Raw genomic sequence first — 21,486 nt, forward strand, 5'->3', positions numbered from 1 at the left:
GACCAACATATATATGCCACCCAATACACGGACCAATACATGCCACCCAATACACGGACCAATACATGCTGACACGCCAACCGATACATGCCACAGACCAACATATACATGCAACCTAGTGCACTGACCGATACATGCCACCCAATACACTGACCAGTACATGCCACAGACCAACATATACATGTCACCCAATACACTGACCAATACATGCTGACACGCCAACCGATACATGCCACAGACCAACATATACATGCAACCTAGTGCACTGACCGATACATGCCACCCAATACACTGACTGATGCATGCCACATGTCAACCTATATGCTGACCGATACATGCCACCCAATGCACTTACCGAAGCCTGCCACATGCCAATACATGGCACCCAACAGACTGACAGATACATGCCACATAGCAACAGATACTGTACACGGTGGCTCAGTGGTTAGCACTGCAGCCTTGCAGCGATGCGGTGTTAGGTTCAAATCCCACCAAGGACAACATCTGCAAGGAGTTTGTATGTTCTCCCCGTGTTTGCGTGGGTTTCCTCCGGGTTCTCCGGTTTCCTCCCACACTCCAAAGACATACTGATAGGGAATGTAGATAGTAACCCCCAATGGGGACAGAGAAGATAATGTCTGTAAAGTGCTGTGGAATTAATGGCGCTAAATAAATTAGTAAAATAAATAAAAGATACACACCATCCTATATGTCAACTGATACATGCCACAGGCCATCCAATACATGCCACCCAATAGGCTGCCAGATATATGCCACATGCCAACCGATAAACGTCATCCAATCTAGTGACCGAAGCATATATAGTGATTAATACATGTCCAGCGCTGGCCAACTCTCTGTTCATGATGATACGCAGCCCAATGCATGCCAAATGCCATCCAGTACTCACTACCAAACACTCCACGTCAATGTGTCACCAATGCCATGTATTGATTGCAGACGGATACACGCTCCTCAATACGCTGACCGATACAGTGACCAATATCACATGCTACTCAAAACTCCGATTGATACATGCAGACATACAGACTGATACAAGTCACCCAATACTCTGTGCCAGCATTTATCAGAATTGGGGATGTGTATTGATGAACATGTATTGGTCACACATATACGCCACTCAATACTCTGATCCATGCCGACATGCAGACCGATACACGCCAGTGAGTGCGCCGACCAATACACTCATCATCGAGGTGTTCCAGACAATTTTACATGGCGCATTGTGTCCAATTAGCTTCATCCTATTGAGAATGACTGAACTCACTGATCGCTCCGACATATGAAGGTCTACGTTTATGAGGCTTTATTACTATACAGTGGCATGTTAAAATTTGAGCACTCCTGGTCAAAACTACTGATACTGTGAATCAAGTTGAAAATGAAATGATCTCTATAAGGGCTAAAGTTAAAGATGACACATTTCCTTTGTATTTCAGGCAAAAACATCTATATATATTTTCATCTTTTACATTTTAAAATTTTGAAAAAGGAAAATGGGCCGATGCAAATGTTTGGGCATCCTTGGAGATTTATGTGCTCAGATAACTTTGACCAAGGTTTCAGACCTTAATTAACCTGTTAGGGTTATGGCTTGTTCACTATCATCCTTAAGAAAGGCCAGGTGATGGAAATTTCCCAGCTTAATAAAACCCAGCCTCCGCTAACTGTGTGCCAATAAATCATAGAATCATAGAGTTGGAAGGGACCTCTTGGGCCATCTGGTCCAACCCCCTGCTCAGAGCAGGATTCGCTAAATCATCCCAGTTAGATGTCTGTCCAGCCTCTGTTTGAAGACTTCCATTGAAGGAGAACTCACCACTTCTCGTGGCAGCTTGTTCCACTCATTGATCACTCTAACTGTCAAAGTTTTTTCTAATATCTAATCTGTGTCTCCTCCCATTCAGTTTCATCCCATTGCTTCTAGTCTTTCCTTGTGCAAATGAGAATAAAGTTGATCCTTCTACAATGTGACAGCCCTTTAGATATTTGTAGACAGCTATTAAGTCTCCTCTGTCTTCTCTTTTGCAAACTAAACAATCCCAAATCCTGCAACCTTTCCTCATAAGACAGGGTTTGCAGACCGGTCACCATTCTGGTTGCTCTTTTCTGAACTTGCTCCAGTTTGTTGATGTCTTTTTTAAAATGTTGTGCCCAAAACTGGACACAATATTCCAGATGAGGTCTGACCAAAGAGGAGTAGAGGGAAATAATGACTTCACGTGATCTAGACTGTATGCTTCTGTTAATACATCCTAGAATTGCATTTGCCTTTTTTGCTGCTGCATCACACTGTTGACTCATATTCAGTCTGTGATCTATTAGTATACCCAAGTCTTTTTCACATTTGCTGTTGCTTAGGCCTATTCCTCCCATTCTGTATATGCTTTTTTCATTTTTATTGCCCAGATGTAGTACTTTGCATTTTTCCCTGTTAAAAACCATTCTGTTAGTTGCTGCCCACTTCTCCAGTTTATTTATAGCTTTTTGAATCCTCTCTCTCTCTTCTCTAGTATTAGCTATCTCTCCTAGCTTTGTGTCATCAGCAAATTTAATCAGTTTACCCTCAATTCCTTCATCTAAATCGTTGATAAAGATGTTGAACAATACAGGGCCCAGGACAGAGCCCTGTGGTACCCCACTTGAGACATTCTTCCAGCTGGATGTGCAGCCATTTACGACCACTCTTTGGGTCCGATCACTAAGCCAGTTAAGAATCCACCTAACAGTTGCCTTGTCTATTCCATACTTAGTCATTTTTTCAATAAGGATTATATGAGATACTTTGTCAAATGCTTTGCTGTAGTCAAGATATACTATATCTACAGCATTTCCTTGATCCACCCAATCAGTGATTCCATCATAGAAGGAAATTAAGTTAGTCTGACATGACTTATTAGTTACAAACCCATGCTGACTCTGTTTAATCACTTCATTCTTATCCAGGTACTGACATACATGTTGTTTAATAATTTGTTCAAAGATCTTTCCTGGTATAGAAGTCAGACTCACCGGCCTATAGTTGCCTGGGTCCACCTTCTTCCCCTTTTTGAAGATAGGAACAACATCTGCTCTTCTACAGTCTTCTGGGACTTCTCATGTTCTCCAAGAATTTTCAAAGATTATGGAGAGGGGTTAAAAAATTTCTTCTGCTATCTCCTTCAGTACTCTGGGGTGTAATTCATCTGGACCTGGAGACTTGAATTCATTTAGGTTAGCTAAGTGTTTCCTCACAATCTTTCTGTTTATAGATATCCTGGATTCTTCTATTCCCTTAATAGGACAGTGAAGAACAGTTGATGGCAGCCATGGGTTCTTCTAAGCAGCTGCAGGAGAAAGCTATAAGAAGATAGCAAAGCGTTTTCAAGTTCCCCTTTCCTCAGTTCCAAATGTAATTAAGAAATGGCAGTTAACAGAAACAGTGGAGGGCAAAAATGGGGTGGTTACCCTTGCAGATGGTGCAAAGCATGCCCCCAAGTGGACAAAGCCTTTTTCTTTTCTGACTCATCTAATGGACTTACTTTTAAAATTTTACAATTTATTAATTGTCGTTCCACTGGCATATACTGGGCTATATGCCCATGCAAATTAATATATGTTGGCATGACATCGCGAGAATTTAGAGTCAGAATATTGGAGCATATCTGAGACATTAAAAATGCTGCTAAAACTATTGAACCAGACAAACTGGCCAAATTAAAAAAATATTCCTAAGCATTTTAAAAAGCCACCATGATTGCAATTGGCGGCTGCTCATTTTCCGGGTTATAGACAAGGTCCATCTTGGAGTTAGAGGTGGAGATCAAATGGATCACCACACTCCATACTGCAAAACTCAAAGGCCTTAGGGTATGTGCACACGCTGCAGATTCTGCTGCGGATCCGCAGCGGTTTTGGCCCTGCGGATCCACAGCAGTTCCTGCTGCGTTGTACAGTACCATTAAAATCAATGAAAAACAAAAACCGCTGTGCACATGCTGCGGATTTTTCCACGCGGATTTGCTGCGTTTTCTAATCCACAGCATGTCAATTCTTTGTGCGGATTCCGCAGCGGTTTTACACCTGCTCCATTGTACAGGTGTCAAATCGCAGGGCAAAACCGCAGGCAAATCCGCAGATAAACCGCAGGTCTTTTGACCTGCGGATTTTGCAAAATCCGCAGCACAATCCGCAACGTGCGCACTTACCCTTAATGATTCAGTTAGTTTTGCTAATTTCCTATTGTAATTATATGCAATGCAGAGTATGCGGTGCATGTGTGAGGAGGGTCTGGATTGATCTATTATGTTTGCTGGAAAACATTTTGAAAAATTTACATTTAATCTTCATTTTAGTAGTGTTTGTACCAATCCACGTTCTACCAGTGAGGTTATCAGTATTTGAGAGATTTCATCATATATATTACCTGTTATTTATATAATTTATATTATCTGGTTATCCTTTTTGTCATTAAAGATGTAATATGGACAATGCCGACTAGATGTCAAAATTTAATCATATGAAAATGAGGAACCCCTCGATGTGAACATTGGACAGATTCTGACTGATAAATATGTAATAATGACACAATGAACAATATATCAGACTGTCCCGCTTTAGTTTTTGCCATTATCTGTGTCAGGTAACAAAATGGTGCCTGTGGATTTGCGGTTGGTGCGCACGCATCTCTGTGCCGCCGCATTCTCCCTCTCCCCGCCTTGCGTCTGACTAGAGCTTCTTGCTGTGCAAGGGGGGTTCTCTGATGCCGATTGGGCTGAGTGACACGTAGTGGGCGGGGTGCGTGCATTGTCCATCGTCCCTCCTCCTCCCTGCTCGGCGTCCTATGGGATCCCTCCGGCACCACGTGCGGCATGGCTTCCCTGACGGTGACCACAGGGCACAATGGATGATCATTTGTTACCATGTGCCGCCTCCTCGCACCCTTCCCCCACCCACCCGGCGCCCTATTGGAACACACTGTATGGACCTGACGGCGCCAGCCGGGGCGATCTGAATGGGCAAGGGGTGGCACTTCCTGATGAATTACAGGTGATTTAACAAGTACACCTTTATATTTCCACTAGAACACTGCCTCAGTACCCCTGACGAAGCTACAAGCAAAACGTGCATTGGGGTGCTGGGCGGTGTGGTTCCATTTACTTAATGGCACATGGTCTGTATCATCTGAGCTACATCTCACTGGCATCTCTATAGTGTAATTTACACTCTCCTGCTGCAGGCATTTGACATCTAGCAGCATTTTCTTTTTACGAAATCCATTACCTTGTAATAATTGAAATAAGGTCATGTATCTGTTTGTGATATACCATTCATGTAGTAATATGTAGCATATCTATACATGCCTGTTTTATGCATGAACCACACTGCCCCAACTGGTTTTAAGGGTTTTGTATGGGGCTTTTTTTGTACCGTCATCTTTTCACTGTGTGATTTTTTGTAATAAAGATTTTTTTTTGCTTAATTATGAAACTACTTCAATACTTAGTCTTTCTACTGTATTCACAGTGGTGGTATTAGTCTGAATAGAGGTCAAGATAAGGTCTGGAAGACCAAGCAAAATTTCAGTGAGAAATGATAGTAGGATTACTAGAGATGCAAACTAGAACATGTTTGACTGCAAAAAAGAAAGATTTAGCAGACTCTGGAGTTGTGCCACATTGTTCTACTGTTCAGAGACACTTGTACAAATATGGCATTCATGAAAGAGTCACCAGAAGAAAACATCTCCTGCATCCTCACCATAAAGTTCAGCATCAGAGGTATGCAAAAGAACATCTAAACAAGCCTGATGCATTTTGGAAACAAATCCCGTGGACCTATGAGGTTAAAATAGAATCTTTTGGCCACAGTGATCAAATGTGTGTGTGGTGAAAAAAAAGGGGCACAGAATTTCAGGAAAAGAACATTAAGCATGAGGGTAGATCAATCATACTTTGGGGTTGTGTTTCAGGTAATGGCACGAGGAACATTTCATGGATAGAGGGGAGAATGGATTCCATGAAATTTCAATAAATTCTTGATGCAAACATAACACCATCTGTAAAAAAAAAAGCTGAGGATGACTTCTACACATGGATAATGATCCTAAACACACGTCAAAATCCACAATAGACTGCCTCAAAAGGCACAAGCTGAAGGTTTTACAATGGCCCTCACAGTCCCCCGATCTGAACAAATAACAAAAAATTGACATGTGCGTATGTATTCACTTCTTTTGCTATGAAGCCCCAATTTTTTTTTTTTGGGAAACCAAATACCTTCATAGGTCACATGCTTATTGAAAGGAAGTCCATCTTTGTGCAATCTAATTGTCACATGTCTGTCAGTATATAGACGTTACCTTTTCTGAAAGGCCACAGAGGCTGCAACACCATTAAGCTAGAGGAACCACTAACCAAACACCATGAAGACCAAAGAGATCTCCAACAAGTCAAGGACAAAGTTGTTGAGAAGCACAAGTCAGGGTCGGGTTCTAAAAAAAAATCCCAACCTCTGATAATCTCCCGGAGAACCATCAAATCCATTGTCATCAAATGGAAAGAACATGGTACCACAACAAACCTTACAAGAGAGGGCCGCCCATCAACACTCTCAGCCCGGGCAAGGAGGGCATAAATCAGAGAGAAAGCCCAGAGACCAAAGGTAACCGTGAAGGAGCTGCAGAGGTCCCAAGCAGAGACTGAAGCATCTGTTCATATGGCCACAATAAGTCATATACCTTTATGGAAGATTGGCCAAAAAAAGCCTTTACTTACACACACAAACTGTAAGGCTTGTTTGGAGTTTGCTAAAAGACCTGTATGAGAATCCCAAAATGTATGGAGGTATGTGATGTGGTCAGAGACCAAAATTGAACTTTTTGGCCACCAAGGTAAACGCTATGTCTGGCACCAAACCATCACACCAAGAATACCATTCCCTTTTTTGGCAGCAGGGAAAATGGTCAGAGTCAAGAGGAAGTTGGATGGTGTGAAATACAGGGATATCTTTGCGCAAAACCTAATTTTGTCAGTGACTTGAGATGGAACAGAGGTTCGCCTTCCAACAAGACAATGACCCAAAGCCTACTGCTAAGGCAACACTCGAGTGGTTTAAGCGAAACATGTAAGGCTATGTACCCACGTATGCAGAAAAAAAAAACGGACTCCATCCCAGGAAAAACGTGCGTTTTTTTGCGCGTTTGTGCGATTTTTGCTTGTTTTTTTTCGCGTTTTTTTACAGGAGCCTCCTCCTGCTCATAGAATATAGTTAGAAATGCGGATTTTTCCACAAAATTAATGAACATGCTGCGTTTTTTTCGCGGAAAAAAAAACGCATCATGTGCACAAAAATGCGGAATTCGTTAAAATGAATGGGATGCTTCTTGTATGCGTTTTTGCTGGGAAAAATGCTTAAAAAAAAATGCGAAAAAAACTCTTATGTAGGTACACAGCCACACCCACATATTAGGTATTCATGTTTAAATTAATGTAAAACATGAGCCATATAAAAAATAATTAAAAAATAAATTCCAAAAAGTTTTTCTATTCATGAAAAAAAAAAATTCAAATAAATCAATTTAAGTTTTCCCCCAAAATAGATCTGAAAGTTACACGGGCTACAAGGAGACATGTGATACCCCTGGTGGTCAGACGCCTGCCACATCGACCATGACTCTGCTATATTGAGCTTCCACGAAACACTTAGGATCCTTTTATCATAAGGTGATGAGGGGGCAACATTTCTCCTACACAGAATGAGAAGTTTTACCAAACTCACAGAAAAAAGGGGGAAAAAAAAAAACAGGCTACAGCTCCCTCTACTGGACACACTGGATTCCTACACAAACATGATGTCAAGCAACACAAGACCCCACACACTGCCGGCCTGGAATGAATACTGCGTGCAAAATAATATTTTGTGAAAATGCATGCCAAGCGAGATTAGCCAAATGCTAATAGAGTCTACAGCTGCGAAATGATACAGCGTTACATGATGTTATGCCAGAGAAATTAAGAGTTATGACATAAGCTAGTTTAAAAAGGAAAAAAAAATTTGATTATAAAAAAAACGTTGCTTTTTTTTTTTTTTTTTTACCCTCCAAGAAACGGCAGCGCTCTAATCCATGGGCTGCGTCAGATATTGAAGCTTAGTCCACTTACTTGAGAAAATTCACTTTTCCGATTTAGATCAATGTTTACAAAACAAATCATCGAACTGTAGATTGTATATTTGCATTTATTAATTTATTTTTTTCCAGTGGATTCCCCCGATTCCATGCACTGCCCTGTATGAGAACGGCATACTAAGTGTCAGACACGCTTTGCAATGGAAGAATGAGAAGTATCTGCTGTTTATTTTCAAATATTTTTATTAGAATTTTAAAATTTACGTAAGGGAAAAGGGAACAATAAAAGACAGAACGCTCTTTACAATACTTCAAGCAATGTCATTGGAAGATAATCAGTTAAGTCTCAGCTGTTTAGAGCTTCTCTGGGGAACGATATGAATAGTCCATAAATTCCATATTTCATAAGTCATGACATACAAACACAATAAATGCACTTTGCAACATTTTCACCATCAGTAAACAAACCACAAAACAATCAGATAGATCATAACGTTCTATCAGGTCAATTTTTCTTTTTTGGACTTCTGTTTTCCTCCCCGTCTTCCAAGAGACATAACTTTTATTTTTCCATCCACGTAATATTAGGAGGCCTTGTGTTCTGAGGGACAAGCTCTAGTTTTGTAGGATATGATTCATATAACCATACAATGTACTAGAAAGTAGAGAACAAATTCTCAAAGGCAGTGAAATTGTGAACCCTCGAGCCCTTCCAAAAAAAGAGGGAAAAAAAAAAAAAAAAAAAAAATCGCAATTCAATGTTTGTTTTATTTTTTACTGGCGCTCATTGCGCAAAAACAACGACCTGACAACACAATGCTTCGATTCTTCAGGTCAGTACCATGACGATGATACCTCGTTGGAATAGCTTTTTTATTTAAATGGTGAAAACAATGAAGAAATTTATAAAATAAAGAAATAAATTAATTGATCATCATCATTTTCTGATCAATGTAACTTATTTTTCAGTCGCTGTTGCTGTGCGAAGGATTGTTGTTTTGAATGGCGATCTGTCGTTTTTATCTATGCCATTTTGGGGTACGTTCAGTGCTTTCATGGCTTTTATTGCTTTTCTTCTAAAAAGCAGGTGTGGCAACAGAAAAACGGCACTTTTTTTTATAGATCTGACTTTTATGGATAAGCGCAATTTTTTAAAATATTTCTAAACTGGGAAGAAGGAGAAGTCATTCAAAACTTTTAATTTTTTTTAAAAATATTTTTCAAAATAGTTTATTTTTAACTTTTTCAGTCCCCTTACAGATTGTACTTGTGATCCTTCAATCGTTTGTTATACGTGTTACAATATCATCAAAATGAGGTTCTCTTATAAAGCTCTGGATGGGCTTTTTAGGAGGACCGAGATGGCAGTTACGGGAGCCTTCGGCAGACCACAGCCATCAATGACAACCCATCGGTACTCATCGATTTTGTTGTGATCAAGTCCATGTAAGCAATTGTGAGATTGACAGTGGAAAGTAAACAGTTAAACAGCAGTGACCTGATTTAGCTCCGGACATTGCCGTTATACACAGATACTAGCTGTATAACACAGATGGCACCTGCCAGGTATGTTGCAGGTTCAGTTCCTGAGCCAGTGCCATACAGCCGCATTAGAGTAGGATGTACTTGTGCCATACATGGGGCTGAGTTTTTTTTAATGTAAAAATATTTTATCCATGTATTAGAAGTTTTGATCACTGGTGGCTGACACCAGTAGCTAAAATGAAGAGTCAGAAGCTCTCTGCTGATATTTTGTTTTACCCCTGATGTAAATGCTGCTGTTCTCCTGAATCATTGTTTCTCTTTTGCTCTTGTGACTCTCTGTTCCTGAGATATGGCCACTTCCCCCTTATACGTAAATTTGCTCTTTTTACCAAAAGGGGCGTAGCCATGAACACTTCTCAGTGGATGTTTTCATGAGGACGACACCTTCTCTGCTAAAGAGACTAAATTTAAATACATGAAAGAAGTCACCATATCTCAGGAACGGAGAGGCGCAGAAACAGAAGAAAAACGTCGTCAGATTCAGGAGAGCAGCGGCATTTACACCAAATGAAAAAAAAATTAAACATTTCTGGAAAGTGACAATTCCTTTAACCGTACTACTTATCTAATTCCTCACAGACATATCACCTGATTAGGAAACTAGGCAGCGGCGCACATCCCACAGGTCCTACAGTTACTACACATAGATCCAATTTACAGTTAACATGTAAAGAACGGCCACACTTTCCCTTTTCATTGACCCTTTTGTCCTAGAAGCTTTATCAAAATCATGAAAAAATATTCGATTCCCTGTAGCGGATATCAAAAGCAACTTGCAAAATGTATAAAGGAGGAATCTGATTGGCTGCTATAAGCGACTGCTCCATTTTTCTTTTACACTAGGTATACCTCACCCCGGTAGGTTTGTGTAAAAGAGGAGGAAGGAGTTTAAAGCTAAGGCCGGGATCACACACAGCGAGATACTGCCGAGTCTCGCAGGTTAAAACCAAGCTCTGGCACCGGCACTCCGGAGCGGAGCGTGCAGCCGCACAGCAATACATGGAGCTGCACGTTGCGCTCCGGAGTGCCGGTGCCAGAGCTTGGTTTTAACCTGCGAGACTTGACCGTATCTCGCTGTAGTGTGACTCCGGCCTAAATGTTGTTTCTGGCTGGGAGGAAGCTTGCTGTAGTAGGAACCTTCCTCTACTACCATCAGTATTAGTGCCCAGGAGAGCTAAGCCATGCCCCTTTGGATAAACCCTATTGATAATGGCTTAGTCACATTTTTGAAGGACTATATCTTTCGGAAATTTACAAAGAGCTAGCGGCATTCTGTTTTTCTCTTTCTTCTGTAGATTTCTTACTTTTATATATGAAGCATCACACTGCTATATGTGACTTAGGTGAACACCTGCCACTGATAATCAAGTCAAGAACCTGAAGGGTCTGAATAGGAACCTGTACATGGCACTACAAGTCCCATAAGTGTAGTGTCGGGCAGTAGGTAACTCTGATGTCTAACTTCACGCAGATTACAGCTGCTGGCGCCACTACGATGCTACTCTCTGCTTATACCATGTGGCAAATCACCGTACTTCTTCTGCTATAAGTAAACCCTGTTTAAGTCTTGATAATTCTTTCTAAAAGTGTTCTAATATTTCCTCAAGTCCGCAGCGCAGCTCTGGATTTGTCAAGAATGTCTTTTCTTATCTTTGGGTAAGTTGGGTGAAGTTCTAAAACCTGTGGGAAAAAAAAACGACACATGGTGATTAAAAAAAAATAATAAACTCCTCCTTGTCCCCAGTCTGTTTGCCTGACTTTAACTGCAATGACATCAAAATGTACTCACTTAGGCCTGTTTCACACTTACGTTTTTCTTGTCAGTTGTAATCCTCCAAAAAGGCGGAGAACGGATCCGTAGGCGTCGAAATACCAACGGGAGCCACCGGACCGTTGCTGCGCCGGGATCCGCCGATCTGGGAAAGTTAAAGGAGCCGCGCTTAAAAAAAAATACCGCCGATGTAGCAGACGAGAGCCGGGATATTGCGGGACGAGGAGAGCCGGGATATCGCGGGACGAGGAGAGAGAGAGAAAGAGAGAGAGAATTCTCCAGCGGCCAGATTGGATTTAGGGTTAAATATGTAGCAAGAGGCAAAAATGTGGATCCGGCTCCCAAAAAAACTTTGCATTGTCCGTCCGGTGATATCAGCGGACGCCAAAATTTTGGCGGATGCACAGAAATACGCATGAAACGGACGACCGTCAGTCAAAATCCGCCGCTAATGCAAGTCAATGGGGAAAAAAAATGGATCCGCCAAGAAAAATGGCGGATCCGTTTTTTTTGCAAAACAGCGGATTTTGACTGATGGTGACAAACGGATGTGTGAAACAGGCCTTAGAGTACAGATGATGGCAGTGAAAAGGTCAGCACCTGAGTCCCCCTTCTGAGTGTTATTCTTAGTGTTCACATGCTTGGTCAGTATTTTACATCAGTGCGTGTAAACCAAAACCAGGAGTGGGTGATAAATACAGAAGTGGTGACGTGTTTCCATTATTCTTTTCCTCTGATTGTTCCACTCCTGGTTTTGGCTTATAAATACTGATGTAAAATACTGACCAAATACTCAGTGTGAACGTGGCCTTATCAGAACAATTTCCTGCAGCAGCTTGTCTACTTGGGTTAGTAAGACACGAGTGCTAAGCTGACTTTTTCACTGCAATCATCCGTACTCCAAATGAGCACGTTCAAAAGCAGCTAAAGTGCTAACAGCAGGCAAAAAGACTGGGGAGAACCAGAGGTCTGAAAGCCATTTATATATACAGTATATTTTTTTTTTTACAGGAATGAAGACAAATCCCCTAATAAAGTGATTTGCAAAGTTCCATAAATTTCCATGATGGGAAATAAAAAAAAAAAAAAAAAAGAAAACTTAGTCACTTAGTTTTCAACTATACACAGCGGCATAAAATTCGAAACCAACATGGAACCAATAAAAAATGACAGACACCTCCACCAACATGAAAATAAAATGGTCAAAATTCTCACAATATAGCAATAAAAGAAAAAAAAATACTTAGCCATATTGTTAGATTTTGGGGTAAATTGTAACTTTTTTTAATACCAAAAACTAATTATGAAATATGGGCCATGAAGATAAATGATAAAAATTAAGCTACCGAGAGCCACCACTAGAGGGAGTTAATTGCATACAGTGTAGTGATGGGCGAACCAGAACGGTAAAGTTTGGGGTCCGTGTATGGACCCTGAACACAGACTTTTCCCAGAAGTCAGTGTTACTGTTCGGATTCGGCAGCCCAAACAAAGCTTGCTGAAAGGCTGAAGCACAGCCAATCAACAAGCTTTTCCAGTGTGGGCACTTGCGGCTCAATCACAGCCATGTCAAGTATTAGCATGGCTGTGATTGGTCGGGACAGTATGTAAAAAAAAAAACATGTAAATTGTAAAAAAAAAAAAAAAAAAAAAAAGATATGGGGGTCTCCCCTATTTTTGATAACCAGCGCAAGTTAAGGCGACACCTGCGGGCTTATCTCAGCTGGTTATCAAAAATGGAGAAGTCCCCACGCCGTATTTTTTAATTATTTAAAGAATTTTTGATAACCAGCCAAGCTAAAGCAGACAGCAAAGGGGGTGATATTCTCAAACTGGGAAAGAGCCATGGAAATTGCCCTCCGCCTTAAATTAGCAGCCCTCAGCCGCCCCAGAAAAGGCGCATCCATTAAATGAGCTGTTTTATGTCCATTGACACCAAACCCTGGAATTAGTAATGGAGAGGCGTCTATAAAATTTAATTAGTAGCCGAGTTGGAGCTCGTTGTGGAACATATGGATTATTGGCGGCCAGTGAGTATAACTTTGATTTTTTATTTTTACATTAATAAATGGGTAAAAGAGGGTCGGGGAGTGTTTATTTCAATGAAAAGACTTTTACTCCGTTTGTGTATTAACTTTGACAGCTGGGTTTGTAATGAGGGTGTCTGATAGATGCTTCTCCATTATTAACTCCCGGACTTGCTGTCAGCAGACGTAAAACAACTAACATCAACCCCAAACCTATTATGCCACTTGCCAAAGCACCAGGACAAGTGGAAAGAGCAGGGCAAAGCGTCACAATTGGCAGGTTGTTAAAAATGGGGGGGGGGGGCAGGACGTTCTTTTTAATTATTTATTTTAATAATTTAAAATAAACAGCATGGGGACACCTCTATTCTTGATAACCAGCCATGTTAAAGCTGACAGCTGGAGGCTGCAGCATGCAGATTTACTCAAGAATAGAGGGGACCCCGTGTGTCACTTTTTTCTTTTATTTATTTTTTGTATAAATAGACAGGCTCCAGTTGGTGAATGTTCTCATCAGCATTGCCTGCTTTAGCTGCCACCACCTGCGAGAACAGGCTTATTCTGGCTCACATGCCGTCGTCTGTGTGACAGCGAAGGAACCGCAGCGATGTGACTGACGGCAAGGTTACTGCCGATCAGAGCTGGTGTTTCTCGCGTTGTCATAAAGATGACAATGTGGGTAACGCCGGATGTTCATTAGAATGGGATCTGGGTTCGGGACCGTTCTGGTACCCGAACCAAACTTTAAAAAAAAAAAAAAGTTTTGCAGTGCCTGATGGACCCGAACATTTATGGGTCTGCTCTTTTTCTTCCAAAGCAGAATAGTCACTCTCCGGGTATAGGGGACATTACAACCCCATTGCTGCTCCTGTACCCATCACTTATTATTCTGTATAGATCTATAAGAGATCTTACCTTATGGCAAACATCAATGGCATCTACATATCTCTTTGCCTTCAGATAGTTAAAAGCCAATTTGTACCCTAAAAAAGAAAAGGCAAAATGTGGTGAATATAGTGCAAAGTATTGTCCAATACCAATTCTAAGCATTGAGACCAACATGATCGCCGCAGCAGTCATCAAACAGAAACAAAAGGCAAAGGGCAGCATTGATTAACAGACTTAATGAATTTCTTCATATCACTCCCCTCCCCAATGACATGTCTGTAAATTTTCTCTCTATGGGCTTTCTGTCTTCTCTTCCGCCTATTTTCTCTGCCCTCCCTGAGATGCTTTCTCCCCTCCCCACTGCAGATCTATGTATAACTCTCTTTCCCACTCTCCTGCTATCCCTAAGGCTAGGGTCACATGACTGATTTCTCTCCATCCGAGAAAAAAATGTCCGATCAGGCTAATAAATGTCTCAGCAGTGGTATCAGAGTGGGATCCAATTTTCTAGGAGGTGGACAGAGAAAATAAAAAAAAAAATGTCATCCAAGTGCGGTTCGATTTTTTCCAAGACCCATAAACATGAATTGGTGAGTGTCATCCAATTCTCAGAGACAAAATATTCTTCTTGAGATTTTTTTCATCGGACCACTCGGTCCAAGGAAAAATATAGAACATGAGAAGAGCCCCATAGAATAACGTGTACGAGAGTCATCTGTCAAAACCTCGTATAGCACTCATCCGATTAAAATGGTCGTGTGCACGAACCCTAACACAGAGAGGGGACGGCGGAGCACAGAATGGAGCTCTGACTGACTAGAAGCATTTTTGGAAAAGTACCGAGCTAGATAAAGCTCTTACAGATACTATGCAGCAGCACAATGGTAACCTTCATTAACAATTGTCTACATAGAAAGGTTTCCTAACTCATAATTTACTATATAAATATAAAAATAAAATAACAAATTCTGCATTTAGCGTCAATTTGGTTGACACCGCCGGGGACATCTTTTTCCTTAATGCTTGTATTTGGGTCTAAAAGTTATTTTTGCTATTTGGTCTTATGAATAATTTTGCACCATTTCATCAAGCTCTTTGTTTTCTTGGACATCAACTTTGATGTGGTCTGTGGTCATTAATAAGCCGAAAGCAGCAAAAAAAAAAAAAAAAAAGACAGCTACGAGTAAGAAACTCTCCCATTGGACCATCAGAACGAGCTCACTGACCGATTCTCATTTTGCAGCTGACATCAATCGGCAACAGAGGCTATAAAAGCCAGACGGTGCAAAGTAGGTTTTAATGAAGCCCAATTCCCAAAAATATTTTTCGCTGAAACTACATGCGTTTAAGAGAGAAAATAAAAAAAATTCTACCCTTTTAAGACAGCATTGTTAAATCCTGGAAAGCCCCTTCAGAAATGTAATTTGCTAGTATGGTTCCTTTGCATACAGATAAGTGATGCTTGTGGTCCTAGACTATTCGGTTTGCTGAAAGTCCTGGAGTCCACAGCCTAGACCACCCTCCCAGATCACTAGTACTTATTCCCTCCCGTTCAGCAGTCTTGTGTCCTCCTTACCAACGGTGGGGTTTGTTTGGTTCCCGTATTTCCAGGCCAGTTCATAGTTGCTGGCGGCATCTTTATACGCCTGTTCTTTTTCCATGATGTAACCGGTATACTCATACGCCTTGCAGCAGGACTGGAATAAGAGCGGGATGACAACAAAGGTTACATTACGACTTGCTGTTTCTCTAATTACTAGAATTTGACTTTTGGCGTCGACAGAAATGCACATTACGCTCACATTATACGCGGCGACATTCCTGTAAGATGAGAACTCACAAGTGCACGTCCGGTGAATGTTTCCAGCACAGGACTGCACGTTCATCGCAAATTACAGGCCGGATCCAGAAGACACCACCAGAGATCACCAATTATGTCATTTTCACTTAAAGTCGCAGTTGGATATTTTACTGTTAGCATATAAATCAGACTTCTGATAATCCAGATAGTCTGATAATCCGGCATTTATTGTAAGATCACAAATGCATGAGAAATTCAACGATTCAAAAACAAATGGATAGATTTTGAGGTCATATTTTATGTTCTCTACTCTTTTTTCAGAAGTGAGTTTTATGTCGTTTTCTGTGACTGATATATCCAGAAAACTTGACTTGGGAGGATTAACCCTTTAAAGACCAGGCAATTTTTCATTTTCGTGCTTCCGTTTTTTATTCCTACCCTTCTTCCTACAGCCATAACTTTTTTATTTTTTATTTTTCCATCAACTCTGCCATGTCTGTTTTTTTTTTATTTTTTAAATTTTTCGGAGGGATGAGTTGTAGTTTCAAAGGACATCATTCATTTCGCCATATAACAAACTGAAATAAAAAACAGTTTGGTGAAATAGTGAGAATAAAAATGCAATCCCGCCATTATCCTTCGGGTTTTGTTTTTATGCCATTCATCGTGTGGCAAAAGTGATCTGGCGCGTCAGGATCCTCCAGGGCAGTAAGATCATGGCGATAACACACTTACAAGTGGTTTTTTTTTTTTTTAGTATTTTAGTGGTTAAAAAAATTCTAAATTCTGTAAAACAAAAAAAAATTAATCTCTGTCACCAATTCCTGACACCTATAACTTTTTTCTTAGAGTAACTATCACCAGAGAGCTGGGAGCCCCCATACACATTACATGGTTGACTGATCCTGACGAAATCTGAGAGTTCTGGACAACTTTTTTCTAAATTTCCTGTAATGAAGACCATCTGTTAATCCAGTCCCTTTAACCCCATTTTTGGCCTTTAGGACAAAGCATTTACGTTTATTTTTTTCATCAGTGCACTCCAGGAGCCATAATATTTATGTGTTATTCATTAAAATACCTTTTTTTTTGCAGGATAATTTCTATTTGTCAATGGCATTATTCTGGGATACATATAAGTTATTACCTAACGTTTATTACCTTGTATGTGCAGCATACACCATTTTTTTATTGTAAAATCTGTAATTTTAAAGAAGATTTTTATTAATTTAACATTATTTTTAACATACTTATTAGGTCCCTAAGGGGACTTGAACATGCAATCCTATGATTGCATAAGTAATACACTGCACTACCTATGTACTGCAATGCATTACCTAGCCTGTCAGTAAAATAGCACATAACAGACCTGGATGCCATTGCTAACCATCGGCTCCTTGCGACTAAGCTGCAGGGGTGGCAATAGGCTGACAGAGGGAGTGCTCTGACAAACTTCTTATGTGTCACTGTCAATACTGATAGCGGAGGTGGGGTCAGGGAGAACACCGATCCTAGCACTTATAGCAGAGACTGGCACTAATACAGAAGCCTTAGTGTACGATCAATAGGACGTATATATCCGTCATGAAGCACAATGACCTCTAATCGTGACGGATATGTACATCAAGCAGGGTTAAGATCTTCCGTGGAAAAATTAATTTTACAGTAGAATATTGTTGTACGATTCATGACGTTAATCCATCATCCATCTATAAGAGTGGACCACAAAAAAAAAGTTGAAGATGGGAGGAGGGGTGTCATACTGCAATCTATTCTGCTTTCATTGTGACAGAGGACTGACACGAGTTTGATAATCCCAGAGTATTTTGTAGGGATTAGCGTGAAAAATATGGAGCGTTACATCGGCTGAATACAGATGAGCTGAAATGTGTGTATGACTGAGCAGGAGTCGGTGCGGCAGTCTGTATTGTCGGGGTAATTGCTTCTAGAAAGGGAACATTAGACGCCCTTAGAGGATTCTTCTTCTTCTTCCCTCTCATAAAAGGTATTTTCCGGATAATGCTCGCCACAGTCAATTATGAGAAAACCTAATTTTTATTACAATCATGGACATGGGAATGAGTTTTAGAGTTCCCTTAAATGCCTTTTTCACAATGCCCAGCAAACTGAAAGAGATGAAGATTCTTTAACCAGTGATTGCAAAGGACAAGGAAAGGTCCTCATCCGCCCGTCCCACTCCCTCTTTTTCATACCCACCCTGTTATGTCGGAGGCAGCGTTTCAGCAGCTCGCCCGCCATGTCGTATTTTCCCGACTGAATGTAAATGTCGGCCAGCAGCAATAGGCTCTTTTCGAACTCCTCTGCGTTCGTCGGGTTCCAGTTCATTTTGGAAATCCTTTTCAGCTGGTTTCTCGCTCGTGGGGTTTGCTTTAATATCATATAAGCTGTGGCCATACCCAAAAGAGCGGGCATGTGGTCCTTCTGGAAGAAAAAAAAAAAACAACTCTAAACATATCCATTGTTGTGAGCCTCAGTTATGGAGCCCGGGAGATGACACCCATCGGGCCACAGAATCAAGCGTCTGCCACCATGGAGGTGAGTATACGAGGAGTGGGGAGTTGGGCAGGAGTGGCGTTTTACCACTGGTGGGGGTTTTGAATTTTGGTATCGCTACCACTAGGGGATATTGACTCCGATCGGCTGCAGTTGGCCCCTAGACTGTACTGGAGGCCATTACTGTGCGGCTGGAGCGCTCGCCTTTCTCCAAAGATTCGCCTGCACCTTTTACATCACACCTCTGCAGCTGCCACTTCGGTAAATACGTTCAGGGCTCGCTCCACATTGGCTTTCTGTTTAGTCGCCATCAGGCAATAGTTCTCCATGATCCGGAGCTGGATGTGACCCTGAAGAGTCTGCGGCTTTAGCTCTTTCAGAAGTTTCTCGGCCGTTCTCACGGCGAGTTGCACAGATTCCTGCTTCTCAGTGGAATTCCTGAAAACAGAATAACAATCGTCATTTCTACAGCAGAGGGAGGACGCTGGGTAATTTAGCCATACAGTGGCATGTAAAAGTTTGTGCACCCCTGGTCAAAATTACTGTTATTGTGAACAGTTAAGCAAGCTGAAGATGAAATGATCTCTAAAAGGCCTAAAGTTGTACATGACACGTTTTCTTTGTATTTTAGGCAAAAAAAAAAAAAAAGATATTTTCAACTTTTACATGTTAAAAATTACAAAAAGGAAAATGGGCTGATGCAAAGGGTGGACACCTTGCATGGTTAGTACCTAGTAGCACCCCCTTTTTGAACGTATCACAGCTTGTAAATGTTTTTTGTAGCCATGCAAGAGCCTTTCAATATTTGAGGGATTTTCATCCATTCTTCTTTGGAAAATTCTTCCAGTTCTGTGACATTCCTAGGCCGTCTTGCATCCTCTGCTATTTTGAGGTCTAGCCACAGATTTTCAAGGATGTTCAGATCAGGGGACGGTGAGGGCCATTGTGAAACCTTCAGCTTGCGTCTTTTGAGGTCGTCGATTGTGGATTTTGACGTGTGTTTAGGATCATTATCCATTTGTAGAAGCCATCCTATTTTCAACTTCAGCCTTTTTACAGATGGTTTTATGTTTGTGTCAAGAATTTGTTGTAATTTCATTGAAACCATTCTTCCCTCCACCCATGAAATGTTCCCCGTGCCATTCGCTGAAACACAACCCCAAAGCATGATTGGTCCACCCCCATGCATAATGGTTGGCGAGATGTTCTTTTCCTGATATTCTGTGCCCTTTTTTTTCTAAAGTGCATCAGGCTTGTTTAGATATTCTGTTGCATACTTCTGACGCTGAGTTTTATGGTGAGGACGCAGGAGAGGTTTTCTTCTGATGACTCTTTCATGAATGTCATATTTGTGCAGGAGTCTCTTAACAGTAGATCAATGTACTACAACTCCAGAGTCTGCTAAATCTATCTGAAGATCTTTTGCAGTCAAGCGGGGGTTCTGATTTGCCTCTCTAGCAATCCTACAAACAGCTGTCACTGAAATTTAGCATGGTCTTCCAGACCTTATCTTGACCTTGAGTGAACAAGCTATAACTCACAGGTTAATTAAGATCTGAACCCTTGGTCAAAGTTATCTGAGCACACAAATCTACAAGGGTGCACAAACTTTTGCATCGGCCCATTTTCTTTGTTGCAATTTTTAAAATGAAACAATGACAACTTTTTTTTTGCTCCAAAAATAGAAAGGAAATGTGTCATCTTTAACCTTAGGCCTTTTAGAGATCATTTCATCTTCAATGTGCTTAACTGTTTCACAATAACAGTAGTTTTCACCAGGGGCGGCCAAAACTTTTACATGCCACTGTACATCGCCCACAGTATTGTTACATTTCAAAGTTCACTAAATCTCTCCAAGTACGTTTTGTGTATGAGATCTCCCACCGTTTTTGCGGCACATTTTTAAACCCATTTTGTTTCATCACTGTATTTTTAGAAGGAAGATCTCTAGAACTGAACACAGTGTTCCCAAGGTCTTAATGCAACGCCATACTCTCTCCTTCTACTGGTTATACAGTCATATGTTAAAGTTTGGGCACCCCTATTAATGTTAACCTTTTTTCTTTATAACAATTTTGGTTTTTGCAACAGCTATTTCAGTTTCATATATCTAATAACTGATGGACTCAGTTATATTTCTGGATTCAAATGAGGTTTATTGTACTAACAGAAAATGCGCAATCTGCATTTAAACAAAATTTGACCGGTGCAAAAGTATGGGCACCTCAACATAAAAGTGACATTAATATTTCGTAGATCCTCCTTTGGCAAAAATAACAGCCTCTAGTCGCTTCCTGTAGCTATTAATGAGTTCCTGGATCCTGGATGAAGGTATTTGTGACCATTCCTGTTTACAAAACAATTCCAGTTCAGTTAAGTTTGATGGTTGCCGAGCATGGACAGCCCGCTTCAAATCATCCCACAGATGTTCAATGATATTCAGGTCTGGGGACTGGGATGGCCATTCCAGAACATTGTAATTGTTCCTCTGCATGAATGCCTGAGTAGATTTGGAGCGGTGTTTTGGATCATTGTCCTGCTGAAATATCCATCCCCTGCGTAACTTCAACTTCGTCACTGATTCTTGCACATTATTGTCAAGAATCTGCTGATACTGAGATGAATCCATGCGACCCTCAACTTTAACAAGATTCCCGGTGCCGGCATTGGTCACAAAGCCCCAAAGCATGATGGAACCTCCACTAAATTTTACTGTGGGTAGCAAGTGTTTTTCTTGGAATGCTGTGTTTTTAGCCTCCATGCATAACGCCTTTTTGTATGACCAAACAACTCAATCTTTGTTTCATCAGTC

General features: G+C 40.9%; 1 protein-coding gene and 1 long non-coding RNA gene across 5 annotated transcripts in view; one reads left to right on the plus strand and one right to left on the minus strand.

Annotated features, from left to right (window-relative positions):
- LOC141049375 (uncharacterized) overlaps positions 1–21,486 on the plus strand; it is a 261,995-nt gene that overhangs the window by 69,353 nt on the left and 171,156 nt on the right. The window lies entirely within an intron of this gene.
- The window catches only part of TTC21B (tetratricopeptide repeat domain 21B), a 136,259-nt gene continuing 125,500 nt past the window's right edge, over positions 10,728–21,486 (minus strand). For 2 of the 4 annotated variants that reach the window (XM_073545774.1, XM_073545772.1), the window contains exons 25-30: positions 18,917–19,112; positions 18,378–18,602; positions 15,936–16,056; positions 14,387–14,454; positions 11,484–11,589; positions 10,728–11,353 (exon numbers count right to left, since the gene is read on the minus strand). In XM_073545774.1, the coding sequence (XP_073401875.1) occupies positions 11,494–11,589; positions 14,387–14,454; positions 15,936–16,056; positions 18,378–18,602; positions 18,917–19,112 (706 nt within the window). In that variant the 3' untranslated portion in view covers positions 10,728–11,353; positions 11,484–11,493. The remainder of the gene's footprint in view (positions 11,354–11,483; positions 11,590–14,386; positions 14,455–15,935; positions 16,057–18,377; positions 18,603–18,916; positions 19,113–21,486) is intronic. The other 2 variants (XM_073545775.1, XM_073545773.1) reach the window with 1 other exon arrangement.

Source organism: Dendrobates tinctorius, unplaced genomic scaffold (genome assembly GCF_039654945.1).
Source record: "Dendrobates tinctorius isolate UK_male_01 unplaced genomic scaffold, ASM3965494v1 ptg000143l, whole genome shotgun sequence".
Lineage (NCBI taxonomy): Eukaryota > Metazoa > Chordata > Amphibia > Anura > Dendrobatidae > Dendrobates > Dendrobates tinctorius.